This window comes from Juglans microcarpa x Juglans regia, chromosome 5S (assembly GCF_004785595.1).
Source record: "Juglans microcarpa x Juglans regia isolate MS1-56 chromosome 5S, Jm3101_v1.0, whole genome shotgun sequence".
In the NCBI taxonomy this organism is placed as follows: Eukaryota; Viridiplantae; Streptophyta; class Magnoliopsida; order Fagales; family Juglandaceae; genus Juglans; species Juglans microcarpa x Juglans regia.
In genome coordinates, this window is record NC_054603.1 from 10,087,387 (window position 1) to 10,112,557 (window position 25,171).

The 25,171-nt window shown below is 37.7% G+C and overlaps 1 protein-coding gene across 2 annotated transcripts; it reads right to left on the reverse strand.

The window, feature by feature from the left end:
• Window positions 1-925: 925 nt before the first annotated feature.
• Window positions 926-25,029, reverse strand: LOC121268629 (cullin-4-like). Of its 2 annotated transcripts, XM_041172961.1 has the most exons (18): window positions 24,613-24,751; window positions 21,024-21,099; window positions 18,959-19,074; window positions 18,502-18,848; window positions 17,990-18,170; window positions 17,680-17,802; window positions 17,233-17,520; window positions 14,419-14,544; window positions 14,208-14,309; window positions 14,046-14,099; window positions 3,227-3,333; window positions 3,068-3,128; window positions 2,839-2,970; window positions 2,568-2,705; window positions 2,368-2,448; window positions 2,083-2,163; window positions 1,891-1,971; window positions 926-1,676 (listed from the first exon to the last, which is right to left on the reverse strand). In XM_041172961.1, the coding sequence occupies exons 2-18, from the start codon at window positions 21,067-21,069 to the stop codon at window positions 1,563-1,565; spliced, it is 2,178 nt and encodes a 725-aa protein (XP_041028895.1). In that variant the 5' UTR covers window positions 21,070-21,099; window positions 24,613-24,751; the 3' UTR covers window positions 926-1,562. The 2 variants fall into 2 exon arrangements, with proteins under 2 accessions (XP_041028895.1, XP_041028894.1); XM_041172960.1 differs by lacking the exon at window positions 21,024-21,099 and having other exon boundaries at window positions 24,613-25,029.
• Between the last annotated feature and the right edge of the window lie 142 nt (window positions 25,030-25,171).

The window sequence follows — 25,171 nt, forward strand, 5'->3', positions numbered from 1 at the left end:
TGAATTTGTGATGCTAACTGCTAAGAGTTAATATTTAACTTATGATAAGGGTACGTTAGATTGTAAACTGCTGTGTGATGGCTTTCCAGCATCCCTCTCAACTATTTCAGATGGCTAATGTCTCTTTGGAAGAGTTTCAGTTAACTATTCAGGTTGCGTTTGGATGTTGAAGTGAGTTGAGTTAAGTTGAGTTGAGATGATAAAATATTGTTAGAATATTATTTTTTAATATTATTATTATTTTGAAATTTGACAAAGTTGAATTGTTTATTATATTTTGTATTGAAATTTGAAAAAATTGTAATGATGAGTTGAGATGAGTTGAGAGATATTTAGTAACCAAACGTACCCTGAATCTTCACTTCTAAACACAATGCAAGAGCAAGTTCCTGTCCAGGTTTGGCAGCCTCCATTTTCAGATTTTATAAAAGCAAACTGGAATATTGCTATGAATTATCAAAATAAGATGATGGATATTAGAATTATTCTAAGGGATGAAAAGGGGAGAGTTATTGCTACAAAGCTGTAAGTTTGGAAATCCAACACCTCAAGTTGCAGGACTTTTGGAGCTTTCTTAACTGTTGCTTTTTGTAAGGAGCTGGGATTTGACAAAGTGAGATGCCAAGAATGTTGTGAATTTTATTGAAGTTGCTACTGCTTTATATTCCTCTTGTGGTCATCTTATTCAAGATGTTCTTGCTTTGCTCTCTACCTTCTTGGGTTGGGACTTCTGTTATATATTCCAAGAGATGTTAACAATATGGCTCATCTCTTAGCTAAATCTGCTATTTATTTACCTAGTGAATCTGCATTTCTGGATAAGGTTCCAGATTGTATTAAACATCTTGTAATGTCCTATCTCCTATGCAAATTTATAAAAGCATAGTATGACTTTTTCTCTTTAAAAAATAAAAAATAAAAATAAAAAAAAGATTGTAAAACTATTTTTATTATTAAATAAATCTTATACATCATATAAAACCATGACAGATTGTAGATTTAGTTTTACAAAAATAAATCTATTTATGACTATAGCACTTCTCTTAAAAAAAAAATAATCGAGGTTGGATTGGGGATGGCAAGCCACAAACATATACACAATTCTACCGTTTAGGCTCTTCCTCCTGTCCAAAATTCTCAATAGATAAAGTGCTACTATAGCTACGCCTAGGTAAGTAATCGATCACTTCCGGTTGTCCTCTCCCAACCCTTTCGTCTACAAATATATACACAAAAGAGTAGCTTTACCGTCAGTATATACCATACGGGTTCTTTTTTCTTCCGATCGAGAACAAACCATGCCCTCTGAAGAAGTTTTCTTTTTCTTTTGAAGAACACATTTTGCCACAAAATACCGGTTATTATCAAGCATACCAAGCCCTCTGAAGAAGTTTCGAAACAGCGACCATATATGCTTAACAATTTAAAGGTGTTGACTGGATCAAAAATGAAAACTACGGGTTACTGTACATTAATCTGACCAGACAAGGGGATTCAACATCTGCCCTTGCCGTTTTCAAAGATAAAATCATAAAATCTATCTATCTATATAGATATATGGATTACGCCAAGTAATTGTATATCTGCGGGTTGCTCTTGTCACGCTCCAGGTACTCCCTGTCAATGAGGCTTTCAATTCTTTTCTTTAAATCAGCCGGCTTTATCGGAAACTTGAGCTGTTCACAGGGGAAGAAGGAAAAGTGCAAAACTAATGTAAGCTAAAAAAGACCACTAATACATTCCAAAATAGCAGTCAGGCTGTCCAGCTAGTGTAATTGTGACTTGAATTTGACTTGGCCTTACAGTGTAAAGACCTCAAGATTTTAAGCAGAAGAGGATTACAAAATTTCAGTAATAAAATCTAGAAATGAATCAACTGAAAAGATTAACCTGTTGGAAGAGTTCAGTTATCAGAAGTGTGTGACTCAGCACTTTCCTTGTCTTCATTATTCGAACAATAGCGGCATCAACCTACATTGTTCCATGCGAGTAATGCAAAAATTACATATTGAGGGTTCATCGTTTCAATCTGGAACTCGGTTAGCATGTGTATATATTTAAAAATATATAACTCAGTTTAACCTGATATTGACGGTCCTGAAATACTCTTTCAGTGGTGCTTGTGTTCTCCTCTACTGTTTCCTTCATCTGGATTGCATTTACCTGCTCCAAACAATCCAATGTTAAGCTTCAAATTCCATCGTGTGGCAACCAAAGCTCAATGTGCATTTAGTTCTTTCACCCAAAGTCAAAAGTGAAAGTCTTTGATTTCACAACCTCGCTTATGCACTTGTGACCCGTCAGGCTTATGCAAGGTTGAGATCATCTAATTGCCACTTGTATTAGTTAAAATACAAATGAATGTACCTTTATTCGGTAAAGAGGCGCCGTGAATCCATCATTGAACACAAATGAATCATCGTCCTCCACATCTCTACCCTTAGGCAACTGTAGCGCATTTGTAAATCAGAAAACAGATTCAGTTTAAAAAAAAGAAATATTAACTTTAAGACAATTTTAAAAGTACTATATTTTAAAACAAAGTCATTCAATGTTTGACGACCAACCTTTTGTAAGACTCGAACTTTTCCGCATGCAAGGGACTGCATAGTCCTCCTCAGTTCCTTATCCTCAATCCCAGTGGAGTCCTTAATATCTTGAAAACTTAGCTTCTCCACATCATTAAAGAGCATCAAAACCACAGTCTGGTGCGCAAGACACAGAGCATGACCAGAATACAGTAAGTTACTTGGGTAGGCAAAATCAACAAGTATAAAGAATAGTAAATAAAAAATACTGAGACATGAAAAAGTGTGTAATGGCAAAAAGGAGACCAACCTGAAATAGTGACACGGCCAGTTCCTTTTTACCTTTAGGAAATTCAGCCTTTAACACACTGTGACCTAATGAGTTTTGCCACATCAAGCGCCTCCCACTGTACTTGCTCAGGTAGAACTCCTTGAAAATGTCCTATTGCACAAGCAAAATAAAATACCAAGACATCAGTTTAGAAGTACAATGATACTGCCTACAACTGAAAGCAGGTATTCAGTGATTTTCCCCCAACCTGGTAGACATTCAATTCGTGAGGAAGTCTTACATCCATGGGTGGATACGTTGGCCAGTACCTGCATTAGCCAACCCAAAACGAATTAAGCTCCTTGGGAACACTAGGTGAATGAAAACTCTGATTATGTTTGAACATACTAAAGAAACAACGACCTACCCTGTTGTTAAAACATGCACACTCATCTCAATTCCAGATGGGAGTTTTGTCCTGGCCTGGGATGATTGTTTGAAGGATTCATTTATCTCTTTTGATAATTCAATGTCCTGACAGTGTCTCACAAAATACAGAAGAAAATCATTAACCCATACAAATTCATAACTCGACTTTTTCTTAACAGATGAAAAAAAAGGCGTTGATAAAGATTTTTTACAAACAAAAGCTGATAAAGTAACAGGTAAAACCATGCTAATATAATAAAAGCAATATAGAGGCTATCAAACTGCCTACAGGAGCTCATACGAAGAACTTGTTATTGTAGATAGTCAACCCAATGCTTCAAACTCCCTCTAGCTCAACATCATTAATGCAAAAATCAGGAGGTGAGCAAAAGGTAGAACCTAAGTATACATTACATATCAAGACAAACCTATAGTTAGTACAGCGCATCAATAAAAGTTAACTAGACTTGATCATTATAGGTTAAGAATTTGAAGTCTATTGAAATGGTCACAGGAGAATTAAATATGTCAATATACGCTAATTTAAATCATTGCCTCTAGTGGAAAGATGCATTTCATGTCTAAATGATTCTGCATAGCTTTAGATTCTGCATAGCCCAAACGGGTTGCAAGCTAAGGTGCTCACCCTTAGTATGATATGATGTAATTTTATTTGGCACACCCGAACTACCATCCTTTTTGCAATGTGTATACTAAATTACAAGAAATTGTAATGTGCACCACAAAATACCAATTGTTTCAATGTGCATCATCATCAATTAAAATCTGGCCTATTTTTTCATTCATCTCAATGGTCAAGTCTTTAACCGAGGGTGCACACTCAAAACTCATTGGTAGTTTATAGTGTTTTTCTATTGGCACTGCGTGTCCGAGAATAGAGTGACGACTAATCCCGAGCATGCAAATGCCAGTTTCCCACAAGTGCACATTGGGCAATTCAAGGGAAAAATCCTCCAGTCCGATGGCCCCTAGAGATTGTTTGCACCCAATGGGATTTGGTTTATAGTGTACATTGCATTTCATAGTCTAGAGTGCCCGTTGCAAAAAATGTGGTAGTTTGCGATGCAAAATGTACTTTACCATATAAAATTCTAACCACATAGTTTAAACCTAGAATGCACTGAAACCATCAAACAGGGAAAAGAACTGTTAGATTCCCTTGTCTTAAATTCACATGCTTTAGGAATTGGCTAATTGGGCATTGGGCCCATGTTTCAACACCACAACCTCACATATGGTGTACGAGGTCAATCCATAATTTTTTTTTTTTTTTTAAAAGTAGGTCAATCCATAAAAATTGTCATTCCAAACCACAATGTGAGAGTGTAGGCTGGATGATAGAACAAAAATTGTCATCCCATTCATGGTATCAACATTTCTTGAAAATAACATATGATATTTTTTTATCGGTAAATACGAATTTTATTAAAAAAAAGGCGAAGCCAAGTACACGGGACATACACAAGAGCAACACCTATGCATGGGTGTCTAAAGACAAGGAAATCATGTACATTAATGCCGCTAAAGTCTATTACAATCGAAATCAAGATTTCAGAAGAGCAGGGAGTTAAAGCGTCTTACTTGGGCAATCAACTACAATGCTAAGGGAGGTAGTTCAAGTCGAGCGAGGACTAGAGGGAGGGCAGGAGTGTAGGTAGGGGTGTATTATTAGTTTCGGGTGTAGAATGTAGAATGTAGCTTCTAAGGGAGTTTCGGGTGGTGTCTTAGTTTTGTGGAAACAAGGGGTTGGGGTAGTTACAGTGATTTGCTTTCATGTGGGGAGGAGCGTTTTGCCCCAATCGGGCTTGGTGTGTATTAGATGGACTTACTGGTCATTAGAGGTTCTCTATTATGGACTAGGTGTTCTCTCTTGTATACACCCAATGTACTTGGTTATGCCTATTGATATTAATAAATTTTTACTTATAAAAAAAAGTCTATTACAATCGACCAATTGAATAAAGTTTGAAGACAAAAAGTTCTAAGCTCGTCCATTGTCCGTTCACGATCCTCGAAGCTACAATCATTCCTCTCCATCCATATGCACCACCATAGACAAATTGGAATCATTTTCCACATAGCTGCAATTTGAGAATTACCCCGGAGTCCTTGCCAGCTGGCCAAAAATTCAACAACCCTTCTTGGCATCACCCAAAGGAGCCCCGCTCTAGCAAAGATATCATTCCACAAACTCATAGCCACGTCACAATGCAATAATAGGTGATCCACGGACTCCCCACTTTTTTTGCACATATAACACCAATCAACACAATGAGTCGGCATTTCCTTAGATTATCTAAGGTGAGAATCTTCTTTAGTGAAGCTGTCCATACAAAAAAAGAGGGACCTTAGTCTTCCAAATGTTCTTCCATGGGAACGCTCTTGTAGAATGTTTCATTAGGGACTCATAGTACGACCATACAATAAATCTTCCCCTCTTGGACGGTGACCACATCATCGTATCAGCTCCTCCATTCACTCTATAACTATACACGAGATGAAAGAAATCTGTAAATGTGTTAATTTTTCAGTCTTGTGCAACTCTAATGAAAATGATATTCCATTGAGGAGAGCCACTAGATATAGATCCATGCGTTCTACGATTGCAACCTCCTATCGTCGTGCAATGCCGTATAAAGTTGGGTAGGCTTCCTTAAGAATTCCTCCGCACCAAAGGTCATTCTAGAATTTAATTATGGAACCATCCCCAATTGCAAAGTATGTATATCGATGAAAGTTGGTCCAACCTCTTCTTATGTTTTTCCAAAGCCCCACCCCATGTGGTCCGCTCACCTCATTTAAGCACCATCCTCCCTACAATCCACCATATTTTAAATCTATGATAACTCTCCACAACGCTCCCCTTTCGTTGTGGAACCTCCACAACCATTTACCCAATAAAGCTTTATTGAAAACCAGCAAGTTCCGAATTCCCAGCCCGCCTTCACATATTGGGGTACAAAATGTATCACAATTCACCAAGTGAAACTTGAATTCTTTATCTATTCCCCCCATAGGAGATCTCGTTGCAACTTCTGTAACCGGTAGGCCACCTTGCATGGTATTGGAAATAGAGATAAAAAGTATATAAGCAAGTTGGATAGAGTATTTTTTTATCAACATAACTCTACCACCTTTGGACAAATACACCCTCTTCCAACTCGCCAGTTTCCGTTCCATTTTTTCCAACACCCCATCCTAAATAGACTACGACTTAAAGGAAGCACCCAAGGGAAGACCAATATACTTCATTGGCAAGGTGGAGACTTTGCACCCCTTGAATATTGGCATAGCTCAAACCACCAGGAACATTTCCAACTCGAACTAATTCTGACTTGGCAAGGTTCACTTTCAAACCCGATACCGCTTCAAAGTGAAGTAGTAGAGCCCGCAAAGCTTGAATATGATTGTGATTAGCACCATAGAATATAAGAGTATCATCTGCAAATAAGAAGTGGGTCATCTCCAGTGTGCCGATTCTTGCATCCCCTACTACAAAGCCAAATAAATATCCACCTCCCACAAGACCTGCGATTATTTTACTAAAAGCTTTCATAACAAAAACAAACAGTAATGGAGATAGGGAATCACCTTGCCTCGGTCCCCTCTAGCTTCCGAAAAAGCCCATTGGAGTACCATTCACCAAAATGGAGAAATGTACAGTGGATATGCATAATTTGATCCAAGAGCACCATCTCGCTCCAAGTCCACACCTCTCAAGCATATGTAACAAAAAGTTCCAGCTAACTCAATCATAAGCCTTCTCCATGTCAAGTTTGCATGGTAACTCTAGAGAGCCCGACTTGAGGCAACTATCCAAACATTCATTGGCAATGAGAATAGAGTCAAGAATTTTCCGTCCTCCTATGAAGGCATTCTAGGGCTTGGAAATTATCTTCTCCAATACCGTACTCAATCTATTAGCCAATACCTTCGAAAGGATTTTGTACATTCCGCTCACCAAGCTTATCAGATGAAAATCCTTAATCTTTACCACCCCTGGCTTCTTTGGAATAAGAGCACTGAAAGTAGCATTAAGACTTTTTTCAAAACTACCTTGTTCATGGAACTTGTGGAAGAAGCTCGTGAGGTCATCTTTAACTACTTCCCAACATGCCTTAAAGAAAGCCATAGTGAACCCATCTGAACCTGGAGCTTTATCACTTGCCATATTTCACACTACCTTGCAAATCTCCACCTCCTCAATGGCCTCTCTAGCCAACTTACTTCTTGATGATCAATCAACTAAAAAATAAGGCCACCAAACATGGTCTCCAAGAAAATTGTTTCGAAAGTAATTGTTCATAGAAGTTGGTAATATGGTCCGTAATCTTAGATAGCTTCGAAGAAATCCTCCCATCTATTAATAGTGACTCAATGACATTGTGTCTTCTATGCAAATTAGCCATGTGATGGAAGAACTTGGTGCATTTATCCCATTCTTTTAGCCATAAAGGCCATCAATTTTTGTCTCTAGGAAATCTCTTCCATTAATGCCATCCTTTCAATATCCAAGGTCACTTGCTTTTTGTGAGTCTTTTCTTCTTCTGAGAGACCTCTCTCATCCTCCACGTCCTCCAAACCCTATAGTTCGTCGAAAAGGGTCTTCTTTCGGTGTTCCACATTCCCAAAAATCTGCTCATTCCACTTCTTCAGGTCTTCCTTGAGAGCCTTTAGCTTATAGGCCAGCACGTAACTAGGATTGCCCTATATAAGATAGGATGACAACCATTGTCTAACTCTCTCAACAAATCCTTCTTTCGGTGTTCCACATTCCCAAATATCTTTTACCTCCCCTGGTTGCCTCCACAATCAATGAGAATGAGAAAGTGATCTGAACATAACCTTGGAAGTCGTTTTTGGATTAGATCCAGAAAATGTGCTTCCCAGTCGGGCAAAATGAGGAATCTATCAAGTCTTGACCAAGCTGGATGTTCTCTATTACTAGACCATGTGAAAGTGCCACCAACTAGAGGGATGTCGAGAAGATCTTGTTCGTAAATAAAGTCAGAAAAATCTGTCATTGCTGAACTACATCTAAGAACTCCTACTTGTTCGCTTGGGAAGCGTGTGACGTTAAAATCTCCCCTATGCACCAAGGAAGACTCCATAAGCTACAAAGAGAAGCCAATTCATCCCACAAGCCTCTTCTCGCGGTATTAGAGTTGACACCATAAACACCGGCATAAGACCATTGATAGTTTTTTTTTTTATATATAAGTAAAACTTTTATTCGTCAAATGCAATAGGCGAAACCCATGTACACAGGATGTATACAAAAGAAATGCCTAAATACATTCTAATACTAGAAAAACTCTAGAATGAGAGAGTAATGTGTAGGAATTATTCTCATAAAATTCGTAATATAGGTACAAGGCAGTATATATAGATTAAAGCTAAAGAAAAAAAAGGAAAGAATAAATTAAATGCTAACTTCTAAGGAAACTAAGGCCTGGTTTGTTTTCAAAACTAAAATCCAAAATTTTGAAAACTTTGAAAACCTTCCATCTCATCATTACAACTTCCCCAAATTCCCACATAAAATAAAATAAACAATTCAACCTTTTCAAATCCCAAACAAAAATAATATTAAAAAATATATTCTAACAATATTTTATTCAACTTTTTAATTTTAATCTCAACTCATCTCATCTCTGAAAACAAACGAGGCCTAAATCTCCTAGAATATTCACACATTTACAACCAATATCTCCTAGAATATAGCAGAGTTGACTAGGCAAATTTTTGGAAACTTTCCAACACTCCCCCTCAAGTTGGTTTGAAGATGTCTTCCATAGCCAGCTTGTTGATTAAGTTTTCAAACTGTTTCTTAGGCAATCCCTTTGTAAGTATGTTAGCTACTTGCTCAGCTGTAGAAATATAGGGCAAACAAATTACCCCACTATCTATTTTTTCCTTGATAAAATGTTTGTCCACCTCCACATGTTTAGTTCTGTCATGAAGAACTAGATTGTGAGCAATAGCTATTGCAGCTTTATTATCGTTTCATTGGTAATGAATTAGTACCTTTCAACTCTTCCAGCAATCTTTTAATCCACAATGCTTCACAAATTCCATGAGCAACAACCCTAAACTCAACCTCTGGTCTACTCCTTGCCACCACATTCTATTTCTTGTTGCGCCATGTTACTAAATTTCCTCCAACAAATGTGCAATAGCCAGAAGTTGATCTTCTATCAGTGACACTTCCAGCCCAATCTACATCAGTGTATATTTCAACTTGTAAACTCCCATGACCTCCAAACAATAAGCCTTTACCTAGAGTCCCCTTTAGGTACCTTAGGATTTTGTATACATCATCAAAATGTTCAAGTCTTGGTGAGTGCATAAACTAGCTTACCACACTTGTTGCAAAGGCTATGTCAGGCCGTGTGTGAGAGAGATACAGGAGTTTCCCTACCAATCTTTGGTATTGTTCTCTATTGATTACTTCTTCAAGTTTAGCTGGTTGGAGTCTTAGATTCGGTTCTATAGGTGTTTCTGCAGCTTTACACCCTAATAAACCTGTTTCTCCAAGTAAATCAAGAACATATTTTCGTTGGGAAACAAATATACCTTTCTTTGACCTTGCAAACTCCATGCTAAGAAAATATTTCAAGTTACCTAAGTCTTTGATTTCAAACTCCTTGGCAAGAATCTTCTTTAATCTGCAAATTTCATTGTTGTCATCCCCTGTCAGAATAATATCATCAACATAGACAATAAGTATACCTACTTTGCCTCCACCAGTGTGTCTATAGAACATAGTGTGGTCAGCTTGACCTTGGCAGTAGCCGTGACTCTTTATCACCTTCCCAAAGCGTTCAAACCAAGTTCTAGGAGATTGCTTGAGTCCATACAAAGACTTCCTCAATCTGCACACCTTCACCTTCCCCTTCCCTTCTTTGCCTTCAAATCCTGGTGGTAGATCCATAAGAACTTCCTCCTCTAAATCTCCATTTAAGAAGGCATTTTTCACATCTAATTGATACAAGGGCCAGTTGGAATGGACTGCTAGGGATAGTAACACATGGATTGAGTTCATCTTGGCTACAGGAGCAAAAGTTTCCAGGTAGTCAATTCCATATGTTTGAGTGAACCCCTTTGCCACAAGTCTTGCTTTGTACCTCTCTACACTACCATCAGCCTTGAATTTGACTGTAAATGGTAACACATGGATTGAGTTCATCTTGGCTACAGGAGCAAAAGTTTCCAAGTAGTCAATTCCATATGTTTGAGTGAACCCCTTTGCCACAAGTCTTGCTTTGTACCTCTCTACACTACCATCAGCCTTGAATTTGACTGTAAATCCCATTTACAGTCCACAGTCTTCTTCCCCTTTGATAGATCATGAATTTCCCAAGTGCCATTAGTAATTAGTGCATTCATCTCTTCTTGAACAGCCAATCTCCATTCCGAGTGATCCAAGGTTTCCTGAATGGTTCTTGGAATCAACAAGTGAGAAATATTGGATGTAAAGGCCTTATAAGTATCAGAGAGTCTATAATAGGATAGATGTTTGACAATTGGATGTGTGGTGCAGGTTCTAACTCCTTTCCTAAGGGCTATAGGTAAGTCTAGATCAGCAGAATTGTCTTTAAAAGGAGCAGGAGTGGAAGAGTTACCTGGTGTATTGGAAGGACCAACTTGTAGAGGTGATGATGATTGGCTTTGCTTCGAATCGGTAGAAGGATTTCTATTAGTCTGACAATGTCTTCTTCTAGTATAAACACAAAGTTCAGATGAGGTAATATCTAGTAGTATTTCTCCCCCTGGTTGTGAATCACTTATGCCTTGTACAGGTAGACTCGGAATTCCATTATTTTCACTAGACAAATTTTTTGTTTCCTGACCTTTTAAAGGAGTATGGATGTTCATGTCAATATCAATGAAAACATTAGGAAAAAGATTAGAAGTTTGCCAGAACTCATCTTCACTTTTCTCTCTCTCCCCTGAAGATAGTTATGGCTAAAGTAAGGCTGTTTTTCAAGGAAAAAGACATCCATACTGATGTGAGTTTTCTTTGTAATAGGGTTAAAACATTTGTACCCTCTCTTATTAGGAGCATATTCGAGGAAAACACATTTTTTTGCCCTATAATCAAGTTTGGACCGAAGATGGGTTGGTATATGAACAAAAATAGTGCACCCAAAAAATTTTAGTTGTAAATCTAATGTTACTCGACAAGTAGGGAAAAGCTCCTTTAGGCAGGCTAAAGGAATGATGTATTTTAAAACACGAGTAGGCATCCTATTAATGAGATAACGGGCAGTCAAAATAGCATCACCCCATAAATATTTAGGAACATGCATATAAAACATTAGGGCACGTGCAACCTCTAATAAATGACGATTTTCCCTCTCCGCAATACCATTTTGTTGTGGGGTGTCACGACAAGTAGATTGATGTTGAGCACCTTTTGCTGACAAAAAAGTTCCTAAATATTTGTTAAAGCATTCAGTACCATTATCAGTTCTAAGAATAATAATTTGTGTTTGGAACTGATTTTCAACTATATGATAAAAATCCTTGAATAATTTTTCAACTTCAGATTTATCACTCATCAAATACACCCAACACAACCGTGTATGATCGTCAATAAATGTCACAAACCATTTTTTTCCAGATGCATTAGTAATTTTTAAGGGATCCCAAACATCACTAAGAATTAAATAAAAAGGTTTTGAAGCACGATAACCTTTTGATTGATAAGTGTTCCGATGACTCTTGGATAAATGACAAGTATCACAATGAAGAGAGTTGCAATCAACAGTTTTAAGGGAAACAAATGTTTTAGATAGAAAACACTAGGATGTCCAAGTCTAAGATGCCAAAGCATAATTTGTTCTTGTACAAGCATTGAACTAGTACTACTACTACTCAAACCCTGAGCTTGTTTAATGTTGAATAGGGTCTCATCAAAATAATAGAGTTCATCAATTATCTTAGCACTGCCAATCATCCTCCCCGAGAGTTGGTCCTGAAATTCACAATGGGAATCAAAGAATATGAAACGATAGTTAGAATCCCGTGAGAGTTTACTAACAGACAGCAAATTACAAGCAAGTTTAGGAACATGAAGGACAGATTTTAGTTCAATTTTGTCGGAGATTTGGACAAAACCTGTTCCTGCAATGGATGAGAAACTTCCATCTGCAATTCTAACTTTTTTATTATCGGGGCAAGGGTAATAAGATTGAAAAAATTGTGAAGTACTAGTCATATGGATGCACCAAAATCAATAATCCATGGTGCAAGAGTTAAGCCATAAGAGTAGGTACTAGGGGTATCACTTGTTTGGGCCAAGGAACCAGTAGGAGGACCGGATGTAGGAGTGGATTTCAACAATTGAAGAAGATGATCCACCTGCTCAGCACTTAGGAAATTAGCCTTTGCTTCATTGGCTCTAGGGGCTATATAGTTGTTGCCAGAGGTTCCAGATTTGCCATCACCATGGAATTTTCTGCATCCCATACAGCATAGGATGGGTCTGTTTTCTCGGGCTCCTTGGTTTCACCAGTCAAGTACCCTATCTTCCCTCTCCCTCGAATATACATCCTGATTGATTGTGACCATCGTAGGAAGTTAGCCTCATTCAGTAGTATGTTTGCGATTTGGACAGAGTAGGGTTCAAAATGAGTAGGTTTTGGTTTTGGTTTGTTTTTGGATTTGGCCTCGTTTGAAGTATCAGCCATGGTAAAAGACTTCACAGCAACAGAAGAGAAAGGCAAAGATGAAGAAGGAAGAAAAACCCACGATCTTAGGGGCTGATTTGAGCTGCCAGAGGGAATAGGATTTTTAGATGAATCAGAAAAGGAACCTTGCTCTTGATACCATCTAGAATGAGAGAGTAATTTGTAGGAATTATTCTTATCAAATTCGTAATATAGGTATAAGGCAATATATATAGATTACAACTGAAAAAAAAAAGGAAAGAATAAATTAAATGCCAACTTCTAAGGAAACTAAATCTCCTAGAATATTCACACATTTACAGCCAATATCTCCTAGAATAATGCAGAGTTGACTAGGCAGATTTTTGGAAACTTTCCAACAAAAACGAGGACAAAAACTCATGGACAGCCCCCAAGTACAATAGCTGAAAACCAACTAAACAAGGAACACATAATAAATTTTTGATAGTTATCTTCCACATTCTTGAAAGAAATAGCCACCATATATTCCCCCATACACTCGTCCGTCTTTTCCACCACCCGTTTATCCCACATCACCAATATGCCTCCTGAAGCCCCCTCAAACGGCAAATACGACCATCCAACATGACCACAATTCCACAAGCTCAGTATTATGGTAAGGGAGATGAGTTCCAGTTTTGTCTCTTGTAAGCATACAACATCCACTTTCCAGCCACGAAGCTGATTTTTATTTTGGTATGCTTCTCTAGTTCGTTCAGCCCCCTAACATTCCACGAGACTATTTTGAGCTTCATAAAACCAACTTTGCCCTACCCTTCGTCCCACCACGACTCGCACTTCCTTCATAGTTTACCTTCCAACTTCTCTCTATTAAGGTAATCCATTGTCTACCTTCCTCCAACAATTCGAATACCTTAGATTCTATAAGAATTTGTCTTGAGAAAACCATGATGATCACGCTATTACACACCGAGACTCTAACATATGAAATCTATAAATGTTTCCGTAACAAAATAAAAAAACCAATTTCTAAAGTGGAGACTATTAACACAATCCACAGAGGGGAAAAGAAAAGAGCCACCATTTGAGAATAGAAAAAACTCAAACAAAAAATGTAGTTAGATCGAAAAATACGCATACTTTGAACATCCCTTCAAGTTTGTTTGTAAATTGGCTCCCACACTCGGTCTTCAGCTGCATTAATTACAAATTAAAGTAAATTAAAAAACAATTGTCAACATCATGAATACATGAAAGAAAGAATCAGCAAGCGTTTACAAGTCTAAAATATCCATCACTAACCTTAGAGATCATGGACTTCTCTGCATCGATAGAAGCACTCTTTCCCAAAAGCAGCCTTTTTGCAAGATCCTTCTTGTAGAATGCTTCAAACACATCCTTGCCCTTCATTGATAAGCAAAAATACGAGACAAGCTGTTCAATATTATTTTCAAGAAAAACATGAAAAAGACAAATAGAACTTCTAGTTAATCCATCCAACAGTCGAACAAACCTGGATAAATCTGAATAGAACCAAAACTTTATCAAGAGTACCCTCTAATTCCTCTTCCGAAGTAACCTTGTTCCCAGCACGAAGCTTCTCGTCTAGAAACTTTGCAATCAGCTCAGCGGGTCGGTTCTATTCAAAGAACAAATATTGTGGACTTGGTCAAATAAGTGAAATACATAAGAAATAATGACCAACTGAAATAAAAATGACGCAAGATCTAAACAAATTTTAATAAGTTCCTGAATCATTATTCTTTTCCAAAATTCTGATCATAGAAGACAGAAACAGTCACCTAAGGTAGTTTATTCAAACAGTGTTATGTTTTTCAAATCAAACAGTAGTGATTGGATTGCTCAGATTAGAGGTCTGGCAGGTTCACACACTGGATCCACACAAAAAAGTTGTTAGATAACAATTATATTAATATAATGTTTTTAGGACAGGCTGTATTTCTAGTAAAGTATAATATAATATATAAATTGATATTGGGAACACTGATCGCAAATACTCAACATTTGTGATCCAGGAAAAAAGCTGCTCATCTAGTCTAGAATTGCTAATCAACCAAACTCTGGCCAATCAGGTTCCTATGTTTATAAATCTGCCCCCCCAAAGTACATGCATCTCCACCTCAAAACTCCTTTTTTCCCTATTTTGAATAGGTTCTTCAACTCCAAAATCTAACAGCAACAGCCCCAAAATATAAACTAAATGGCTCTCTCTTGCTCTCACTCCACCAAATATTTTTTTTTTTCACAAGTCTCTCACTCCACCAAATATGAAGTGAAAGTTCATTGATTAATACTTCAATTCCCATATTACTACACATTTGCAGGATAAAGTCAGGTGCGTGATTTTTTTTTTTTTTTTTTTTTTTTTGAAATTTAAGGAAATATCATTCATCTTGAAAATGAGGCTTCACACACAGAATAAGTTGAAGTCTGAAGAGCTTGAAAACCATGGAAACCACTCCTAGAGGTTGAATCTAGGCATTTTCTTCTTTACAAGAACATAAAGTCTCGCAAGTAGTTTCTTAGAAATGGAAAAACCGCATTCCTTTTACTAATGACAAACCCAAGATCCAAAGATATGGGTTTTTTTAAGTCCTTAATCCCAATTCCGCAAACTCATCAGGTTGGCTGCCTCCATCCATCTTTCTTCTGTCAGGAACATGTATAAAGAGCAGTATGTAATAACTTCTTAAAGAACCTTGACTTTTATAAGCATTGGCCACGATGAAAATTTTGAACTTTGAATGAAGCAATCAAACTTCTATATAAAGGTTAATTGAGAAGTTGGAAGGCTACTCATGAGTAGCATGGAAACACAACTATTCATGCACATGGTCAGACTACCTCTTCAAATACGCACCATACCAAAACCAAGTCAGCATCAAACAATATAAATTTGTTTTGAATGAAATTTAGGCCAAGGAATATAGTATCCATCATATATAGTCCACAGGCTTACCAACACACTAGTTACAAACATACAACACACACACACACACAGAACAGCAAAACCATGCTACCTTATCCAGAAATCTAATTAGCCAGGTTGGAAGTAATATGGAGTAACGGCTACTACTAGGTGCTGATCCCAGAAAAGCAGGGCCTATAGAAAGGTAGATCTGGACACTGTCCTACCCTCCAGCATTTTTGCATTGAGCAGACTCTCTTAAAAACTGAACCCACACACGGCCATGCCAATAGCCCAGATATCTATCATAGCGCTGAACTAATCCCTTCATTCTATTTTTGTACCAGCAAATTCAAAATCTGAATGCATTGATTTATAGAATTTATATTCTAGATTATAGCCCAAGCTCTTACGAGGCATATCCTACAGCATTTTGAAACCTAATTTTCTAGTTATGTTGCGAGGAGAGGAAGGATTAGTTGCCATTTCATCAATTTGAAACTCACCCAAATCTGGTAATATTAAAATCAATGTTAACTCTTTCGATGGGACTTAAGACTCGGTAATACTAAATTCAAGGAAATGACAAGTTGTGGTGGGTACCTGCTGGTAAAGGCATATTTTCAGTTCGCTCATTCTATAAGTTTCTCACACAGGCCCAAAACATTCAGTTTTCATGGAAAAGGATCTGGCGGAATAAGGCGCCTCCCAAAGCAACCTTTTTTGCATGGACAGCTTCATTGGGAAAGATCTTGACAACGGATAATCTGCGAAGACGTGGGGTGATCATACTAGATTGGTGCTGCATGTGTAAGAAGAGTGGTGAAACAGTGGATCATCTTCTATTGCATTGTGATGTTGCTAGAGCGTTATGGGCTGAGGTGTTCAACAGGGTAGAGATAACTTGGGTTATGCCTGCCATAATGGAGGCACTCCTGGCTTGCTGGACCACTATAGGAGGTTTATCACAAATCAAAGCAGTGTGGAAAATGGTCCCTATTTGTATTCTATGGTGCTTATGGCAAGAACGAAACAACAGGACGTTCGAAGACAAGGAAAGATCTTTTGAGGATCTTAGATCTTTTTTTGTTAGAATGTTATTTGTATGGTCCATAGCTATAGACTTTAATGACTTAAACTTGGCTGAATTTCTTGTTTCCTCTTTTCTTCCTAGATAGGTGTTTTCTCTTTGTATACCATCTTGTGTACTTTGGGCTATGCCTATTCTTTAATACAATCATTTACTTATAAAAAAAAAAATACTAAATTCAAACTTTCGTGTATGTATTTTGTTCTTCCATTAATCGTACTTCTCTACCTCGTAACGATGAAACCAAGTTATCGATTATCATTTGTTCAAATTTATAAATGACATCACAAAAAATGGGAACAAGGTACCTGACGAAGATTGATGAGATGCTCAAATGCATCCTTAATGGTGTTGCAAAATGCCTCATTCTTGGAAAAGCTTTCATCCCATATTTTGTCAAGCAAGGCCTTAAATTCTAAGAGGGAGGAAACCATATCTTTTTCTTTCTCTTCATCCATGACAACACCCTGCCCAGTTCCACGTATGTACAAGCTAAGGGCTAGCCTTAGTGATTCAAGGGCATTGACCCTTGAAAACAGTGAATACATCCTCTGGAGGTCCTCAATACGGTCCCCATTCATTAGCATCGTGAACCCCTAAAAATCACAGCCCATTTGTTTAAAGTGAGGAAAAACTTTTCCATTTGCTTAGAGAAGGCAATAATTAAAGACAAATCAAGAATTTTCTTTTGATAGGTAAAGAGAAAACAAGAATTAACTGAGGGAAGAATGAGAAATTTGTCTTGTCACTCCTACCTTATCAAGAATGGCAGATATATGGCGTTCAAGGAGCTGCTTCTCTGCAGTTGCAATTAATGGCTTTCTTGTACTTGCATCCAGGTATATTAAACATCTTTCATGTTCCTCGTGTAACCTTGACTGCAACAACGTGTTACCAAAAATCCCCAAAAAGGGAAATAGAAATCATGTACTGTAAAATCAGATAGCAAGCTATATCAATCTTCAGTCGCTAAACCATTTTTATGTGATCTAAACAAGTAACAACATGCAGAAGAGTAATACTTGCAATTGGAAAAGAGTGAAGAAAAGAAGGAACAAAATGCACCTCCACATGCTTCAAATAATCTGGCACATCTGATTGCTGCATGTATTTCATGCCTTCAGCAGCATAAAACTCAGATGTACAATCAAGAAATGGCTTCTCAAAGCTTTCCATGTAAATTCCTAGAGCAGAAAACATCTTCAAAAGATGATTAAGAAGAGTCCTATCCACTGCTTCACCTAATCTGAAATACCAAATAGAACAAAGCCAATTACAAGTTGAAATACCAGTTTTCTCAATATGGTAGTAGATTATTCAACAATCAAGAAAATATACAGACAAAATTAGGAGTCATTTATCATATAGATAATTATTACTGGCAGGGGTGCCTACATTGTATCATGTGGAGGATATTATGACTACTTGCATCCTGTGTACTTGGGCTATGCCTATTTCAATATCAATAAAATATCTTCTTACTTATAAAACAAAAGTGTATGACTACTTGCATATCTGAATAAATTAGTAACCCTAAAATACTATTATTAGCTACAATTAGAAGAATGCATATTTACCTTTCCCGCTCAATCATTCTTAAAAGGCCAGTGATAGTTTTGTGTTTGACTTCTGGAGACCATGAAAGATGTTTGCAAAAAAGCTGCAATCCCATGTCCCACAGTGATCGTACATTAGGTGTTTGCTTCACATATGTTCTATCCAGATACAAGGCTATACCGCGAATTAACAACATTTGATCACAAAGATCCTGCCAGCATCTCTCAACAAGTGATAAGAAAACCACCAAATCTGGGCTTTGGCCTACCAAGGATTTCAACGCAGAAGATATGTGCAATTCACACTCCTTTTCAATTCGTTGATAAAGATTTCCCCCCAATTTGTGCAGACAAAGATCATTAACAGCCTAAGGACAACATAATGCGCTCACTGAGAAATCATAATGCCTGAGAAATTTTAAATTGGAAAAAGCCACAGAATTCCAAACAAAGGGTTAGAAAATGTAGCAGTCTCTACCTGATAAAGTATCTCTGAGTCAATAGGATTTGGTTGCTTTAAAAATATAGCAGATATAGCCGACTTCAGCTTTGCCCATGTATCCTCTTCAAAATTTGCAGGAAGTGTTGGTTTAGCTTCAAAGAAACAATCGGGAAAATGAAAAGTGAAATACATCAGACCCTTTTATCCACATGACAGCAGAGATTAAGAATATTTTTGGATTCCAAGATACACTGATGAAAGTTTTTTTTTCCTCTACTTCAACAAAAGTTTTATTGTCCTCTAACATTATATTAGCATTTGTAGCATAATCAGTAAGTAAATGCTACACTTATGAAGTAGACAATCTGGCTAGAAGCCACGCGAATGTGTACAAATATGATCTCCACCAATCCACCACATGAGAGTAATCTAACAGACTGAATATTCAAAGAAGCATGCAGTAAAAATGTATGAATTTCTTATTTGATAAACTAAAAGTGGTAAGTAAAGATATTCTTTTATAAGTACATGCAGTAAGTAAAGATGATAAGATACTTACAAAAAGAAGTCAAGATAATAACAAGGGACAGGGCATGCTACAGAAAATTATAGAGCACTCATAAATTTGGAATGACCAAACAAATTGATACATAACAACATTCACATTACAAGCCATTGAAATCATTGTCAAATCTAAGCTGAGTTGAAATAGATGAATGGAAAAAGAGGCTACACATTCACAGGTAATCAGGACCAATACTTGATAACAAGCTTACAGATTAATTATACCTATGCAAAACAATGCTTAAGGGCCATCAAAAAGTTAATTGTAGGCACGGGTGAAACAGTCATGCAAAAGCAGCAACTGCCAGACTTTATTAGTTCTTTTTTACAGGTAATATGATTATATTAAAACCAAGTACCCAACTAGAAACTCCATTGGTTTCTTGTAGAACCCTAAATATGGTTTTATCCTTTGATCATTTAGGTTGTGTTTGGTTGTTGAACCAAACTCAACTCATCTCAAACCAATCATTGATGGGACCCACTACTTTTTCAACTTCCCATAAAAAAGTTAAACTCATCTCAACCTACTTCATACATTAATGCACAAATTTTATTAAAAGTGTAGAGGCCAACAATCCAAGTACACAGGAAGTATTCAAATGGACCATTTTTCAAACCTCTAAATTACAATGACCACAAGGAATCTGCCAACACGCCAGCAGCTCCACCACACGCCAGCAACTACACAGGAAGTATTCAAAGGGACCATTTTCCCCATTTTGCTTGCACATGCAACACCATTCCATCACCAAATATGTCTTTTTCCCAAGTTATTCATTCTTAAAATCTTTTCCTAATGCGCCTATCCAAACAAAAAACCTACCTCAAAGGTGCTTTGTTTCTCCAAATACACTTCCATGGAAATAAGATGTTATATAGAGGGCAGAGCACTTTGAAATAGGGTTTGACCTCAAAGATCTGTCTCTTGGATGGGGTTCAACACATCTGATCTGCTCTACCACTTCTCCATATAAAAGAGGATAACCGGTTAAGAAAGCGATGAGAGAAAATCCATCTCCCAATCATAGGAATAAGATTTGATAAAAGTAACATTCCATCAGGGTGTATTATCTAAGAACTGCAAATTTTCTGCAATGGAAGCCTCCTTTGCAAAGAGATTGATGAAACAAATCTGGGAAGATTGTCTTCCAAGCTGTTGTATCAAACCATATGGATTTTAAATAACATCCAAGTTGCATCAAATCCTTAAGTTTCTTTTTTCTGAATTTGTATACAGAGTGCAACAAGAACTCATTCTGCACTCTGTGGAAGTCTTTCCAAACAACGGTTTTGAATTTTGAACGCAATGTATATATATACACACACACACACACATATATATATTCACCCCCTCCAAAGTCACTGCTAAGATATTTTTATAATAATAATAATTTAATCAAATGGTAAGTTTTACTAAAAAAAATCTAACAGTCTCCCGATCTTGTGCTCATTAGGAACTTACAGCTTAAGTCAGATCATGTAATTGATGACTTGTGTATATTGAAGTTTCTAGTTAAGTAATTAAAGTCTATACCTGGAACTGCTATAGTGGTTGCTTTGCAGTATGTCGTCATTGTCATCTTCTTCTTCTTCTTCTTCTTCTACTGCTACTGCTATTACATAATTTAAATACCGAATAACGTATCAAGATAAGTTCTATTTGTAAGGGAAGACCATCATTAGGGGTGGCAACTTGTGTTTGTGTTGTGTCAAGTCATAAGTATTAGACTATATGTGTCAACCCGAATAAGACCAATTAAATTGAATGGGTAAGACCCTAAAACCCTAGCATGGCCAATATAAATAATAGGTGACATGACACGACCGCATAACCTGTTTAATAATTAACTTGTATTGGATTGACCTGAATACGACCCGTTTAACCTGTTTCATCCCGTTTAACCCATTTCATCTAAATGGGTTGCGCTGACTCATATTTATTTTGTCCCAATTAATATAATTTCATATATAATACATGGATAATATATAAATCATTCATAATTATAACGAGATTCATAATAAAAAATTTTATGATCAATATCCAAACCAATAATATATAAGAAAATTAATATTTCCATAAAATAATTAAGTAGTCAAATACCAATATCAGTATTAGATCCCAACAACAATAAAGGCACTATGAAGGTGGCATTGAGTCTTTGCCCAAACTTCCCAAAGTTATGAAACTTCTGGAACACCTTCATAATACCTTCTGCCCAAAGTTCTAGCTCGTTGGTCTTCAGCAGTGGTTCTTAGCCATGTATCGAGTTCTGAACTGGTTTCAATGTGATGATGAATGGCTGTTGAAGGAGGAGAGTTGGTCAAGTATGGGTTCTTCTATGGTGTTAGCCATAGAATCTAAATCATTTACTATGGTGAAGGAGGGGAGTATGTTGGCCATTACTGAAAGGGGTCGAAGGGTGATTTCTAAGTTGGTTTTGGGTGCAACAACAGTGCAGTGGCTGGCTAAGGCCATGGAAACATGCACAAAGGATGAAAAACAAGATTTTTTCACCAACGTTCGAGAAGGTAGACACAGCTTCATGGTGCACCGCTGCTCAAATACTCGAGGATATTATATGGCGGTAGAAGAATATGGTGGTCGTGGGAGGAGGAATTTTATCTTCATTCCTGAGGAGGTGTTGCGTGACTTCTCCTTCGGCAAGAGAGGGAGCGAAGGACAAGGTGCTGCAAGACGTGGCTCTGCTAGGGAGTCGCATAGCAGACATGTCGGTGGCATGTCAGGGAAGCAAAACTTGGAGGTGCACAAAAATCCTAGTAAATCCTCAATGGCGAGACGATCCTATGCAACAGCTCTAAAGACGGGTCATGCTTCGGGAGTTCAGAGTGAAGGAAATTCGCAAATCACGTCTCAAGACCAGCTTGTTGAGATGCACAATTCCTTAAAGGAGATGGAAACCCAACTTGTCGAGCTGAAAGTAGCGATAGCTTTCTTGTCTTCGAAAATAGACCGGCTTTCAGTTGGAGGCAACAGGGTTGTAAGAAACAAGATAGGCCCGAAGCATTTAAACCCAGTTAAAGGAAAACGGAAGATCGGATTCGGCTCTATCCCTATATCTAGATCCAGGAGAGTATGGCGGATCAAAAGGAAATCGGTTGCTTGAAGCAAGGTCTACATCAGGTATCGGCGTAGAGACATCAGTAATAGAATGTAACACAGGATAGACCGATAGTCGGTACTACACCCTTGGTCCTCGATCCCTCGTCAGAGTTGAAGGAAAATGATGTATTGCCAAGGTCTGAAGGAGATGTAGGAACTCCAGAGGTAAAGGGACTTGCTGTCACCCTAGAATCTCCAATGAAGACCATGATACCATTAGAGCGAACCAATGGAGTTGCTGGAGAACCAAAAAGTTTGGAGTTGGTGTCTCATGTAGATGAATGCCTGGAGTCGGGAGTGCATTTGGATACTGTGTCTGGGGATAATGTTGCTCCCTTGGTGTCTCTTCCACCAATAGCGGACTGGATTTTGCCTAAAGTTAACGAGATTCAACATTTTGTGGGAATTTCACATGGAGGATGCGAAGACCAATTCAATGAACTAATCACTACGATTGAGGCAAGCCACGCACTTGAAACCAGAAGTTTCAAGAAAAGCAGGGAGTTACAGCGTCTTTCTTGGACAATTAACTACGACGCTAAGGGTGGTAGCTCAACTAGAGGGAAGTCTAAAGGGAGGATATTGTAAAGACGGGAATCAAGGGTTTCAGATTGGGTGTTCGGGTAGAGTTTTAGGCCTACGAGAAACAAGGGTTGGGGACCAGTCTGGTTTATTTTGGGTTGTTTATTTCACGGGCTTTTTGGGTCATTTTGGGCAAGGTGTTTTCTTGTATACATTTTGTGTACTTGGTTTCTCCTTTGATATATAATATTTTTTTACTTGTCCAAAAAAAAAATACCTTCATAATATCTTCCTTTACCACATCCCAACAGGATCAGAAAAAAGTCATAGTAAAGCCATCCGGGCCTGGTTCTTAGTGCAAGTAACTATTACGATTATTTCAATATAATACCAGGACAGACAAGTATATTTACTCCATTTATCTGGAGCGATCGGAGGGTTGTTAGCAAGGAAGAAAATTGTTGAGTGATGGGAAGGGAGAAGATGACAGACAGCCCATATCCCCTGTAGGTAGGGAGTATAAAAGGAGGGAGAGGAAGAGGTGTGGAAAATGCATTCCTTCGGCTACATCATTCCCAGTCCACCTAAAGGTGGGCAAATTGGTGAAGGGAGGGCATGGTGAGCTTCTTTTATTTAGTAAGAATAGGGAAGTTGATGAGGCAACAATATTTATAATTTCCCCTCTTCAAACTCACAACAGGAGGTAGAAATATACACCTCTCCACCCCTTGCGCCCCTCCCCTATCTATTCCCTCTAGCAAATAGTGTAAATCAAACCTAATGCACAATGTGCACAGAAAATCAATGAACTCGATACACTGTGGTCTACAGAATCCTTAAATTTGTTCAATCACCAACCATTAAGGAAAATGTGTCCCTAAAACTAATACCACCCTTTGCATTACTTCTTTTTTAGTATTATAAAATAATGCAAAAATTTTATTAAAAGAGCAGAGGGGCGCAACCCAAGTACACAGGATACTTTTCTCATTGTTTAATAACCAAGCAGATAGCATTCAGAATGCAATGACCATCAAAATGAGTCACCCAAGCATGCCAATCCTAAATAATAGTACATAAGCATGCTAGCCCTAAATAATAGTGCAAGCGGAAGCCCTTACTCTAGAGAAAAATGAGTAAATGCACCCAAACAAAATCAGTAAGAAAAATAACCATAATAAAATAAGTTCTATAGCTGAAATTGCATAGGTTTCACACGGGATTCAACATCAATATGTTAGCTGAATTCCATTCGAATCATGTTCTTTCAGCAGTACCCAGGTTCTAAAATCAAAGCAACTGTATATCCCAATCTGTAAACTGCATAAATCTCGTAGTGAGCTCAGGTATGCTAGCTCAATTCACCTTAAAATCAAAGCCAAAACCTTGAATTCCAGCTAAATGAAAGATCTTTACAGAAACGAGCCCTATAGTTACCAGAAAAATTTAAAATTTATAGATGAAAACAAGTATTAAAAACCTTTGACGAGCTTGATGACGAGCTTCTTGGTGGGCTGGGGCGGCTGGGCCTTTTTCCTGGACAAATTGGTGGCAACAGAGCGAGCGGGGGCGGAGGAATCATCGGACTTGAGATCTTCGTCAAGGGCCACGGAGGAGGGATCGAAAAGGATGACGTTGTTGTTGGTGGTGCTGGTGAAGTCTTGGTGGTGGAGGCCGTTTTTGGAGTCGAGGGGGAGAGCTTGGGACTTGGCCTTCTTCATAGAGGGGAACTGAGGGGGTGAAAAGGTGGCGTCACTACTGGTTGTGGATGAGCGTTTGGTGGGGAGAGACATGAAAAGGAAGGATGATCAGAAGGACATTGTGGGCGACACAGAGTAGCAATGGAAAAACGAAGATTTGAGAAGGAAACCAGATATGCTTAGTGAGACACCACAGCCTTTCTGTAAAAAGAAAATAATGTTAGATATAATATTATTTTTAAAAAAAATTAATTTTATTATTAAAAATTAATTTATTCACGTTAATCTTAAATTTATTATTTTTAAAAAAAAAGGTTAATTTATATATTTTAAAATTAT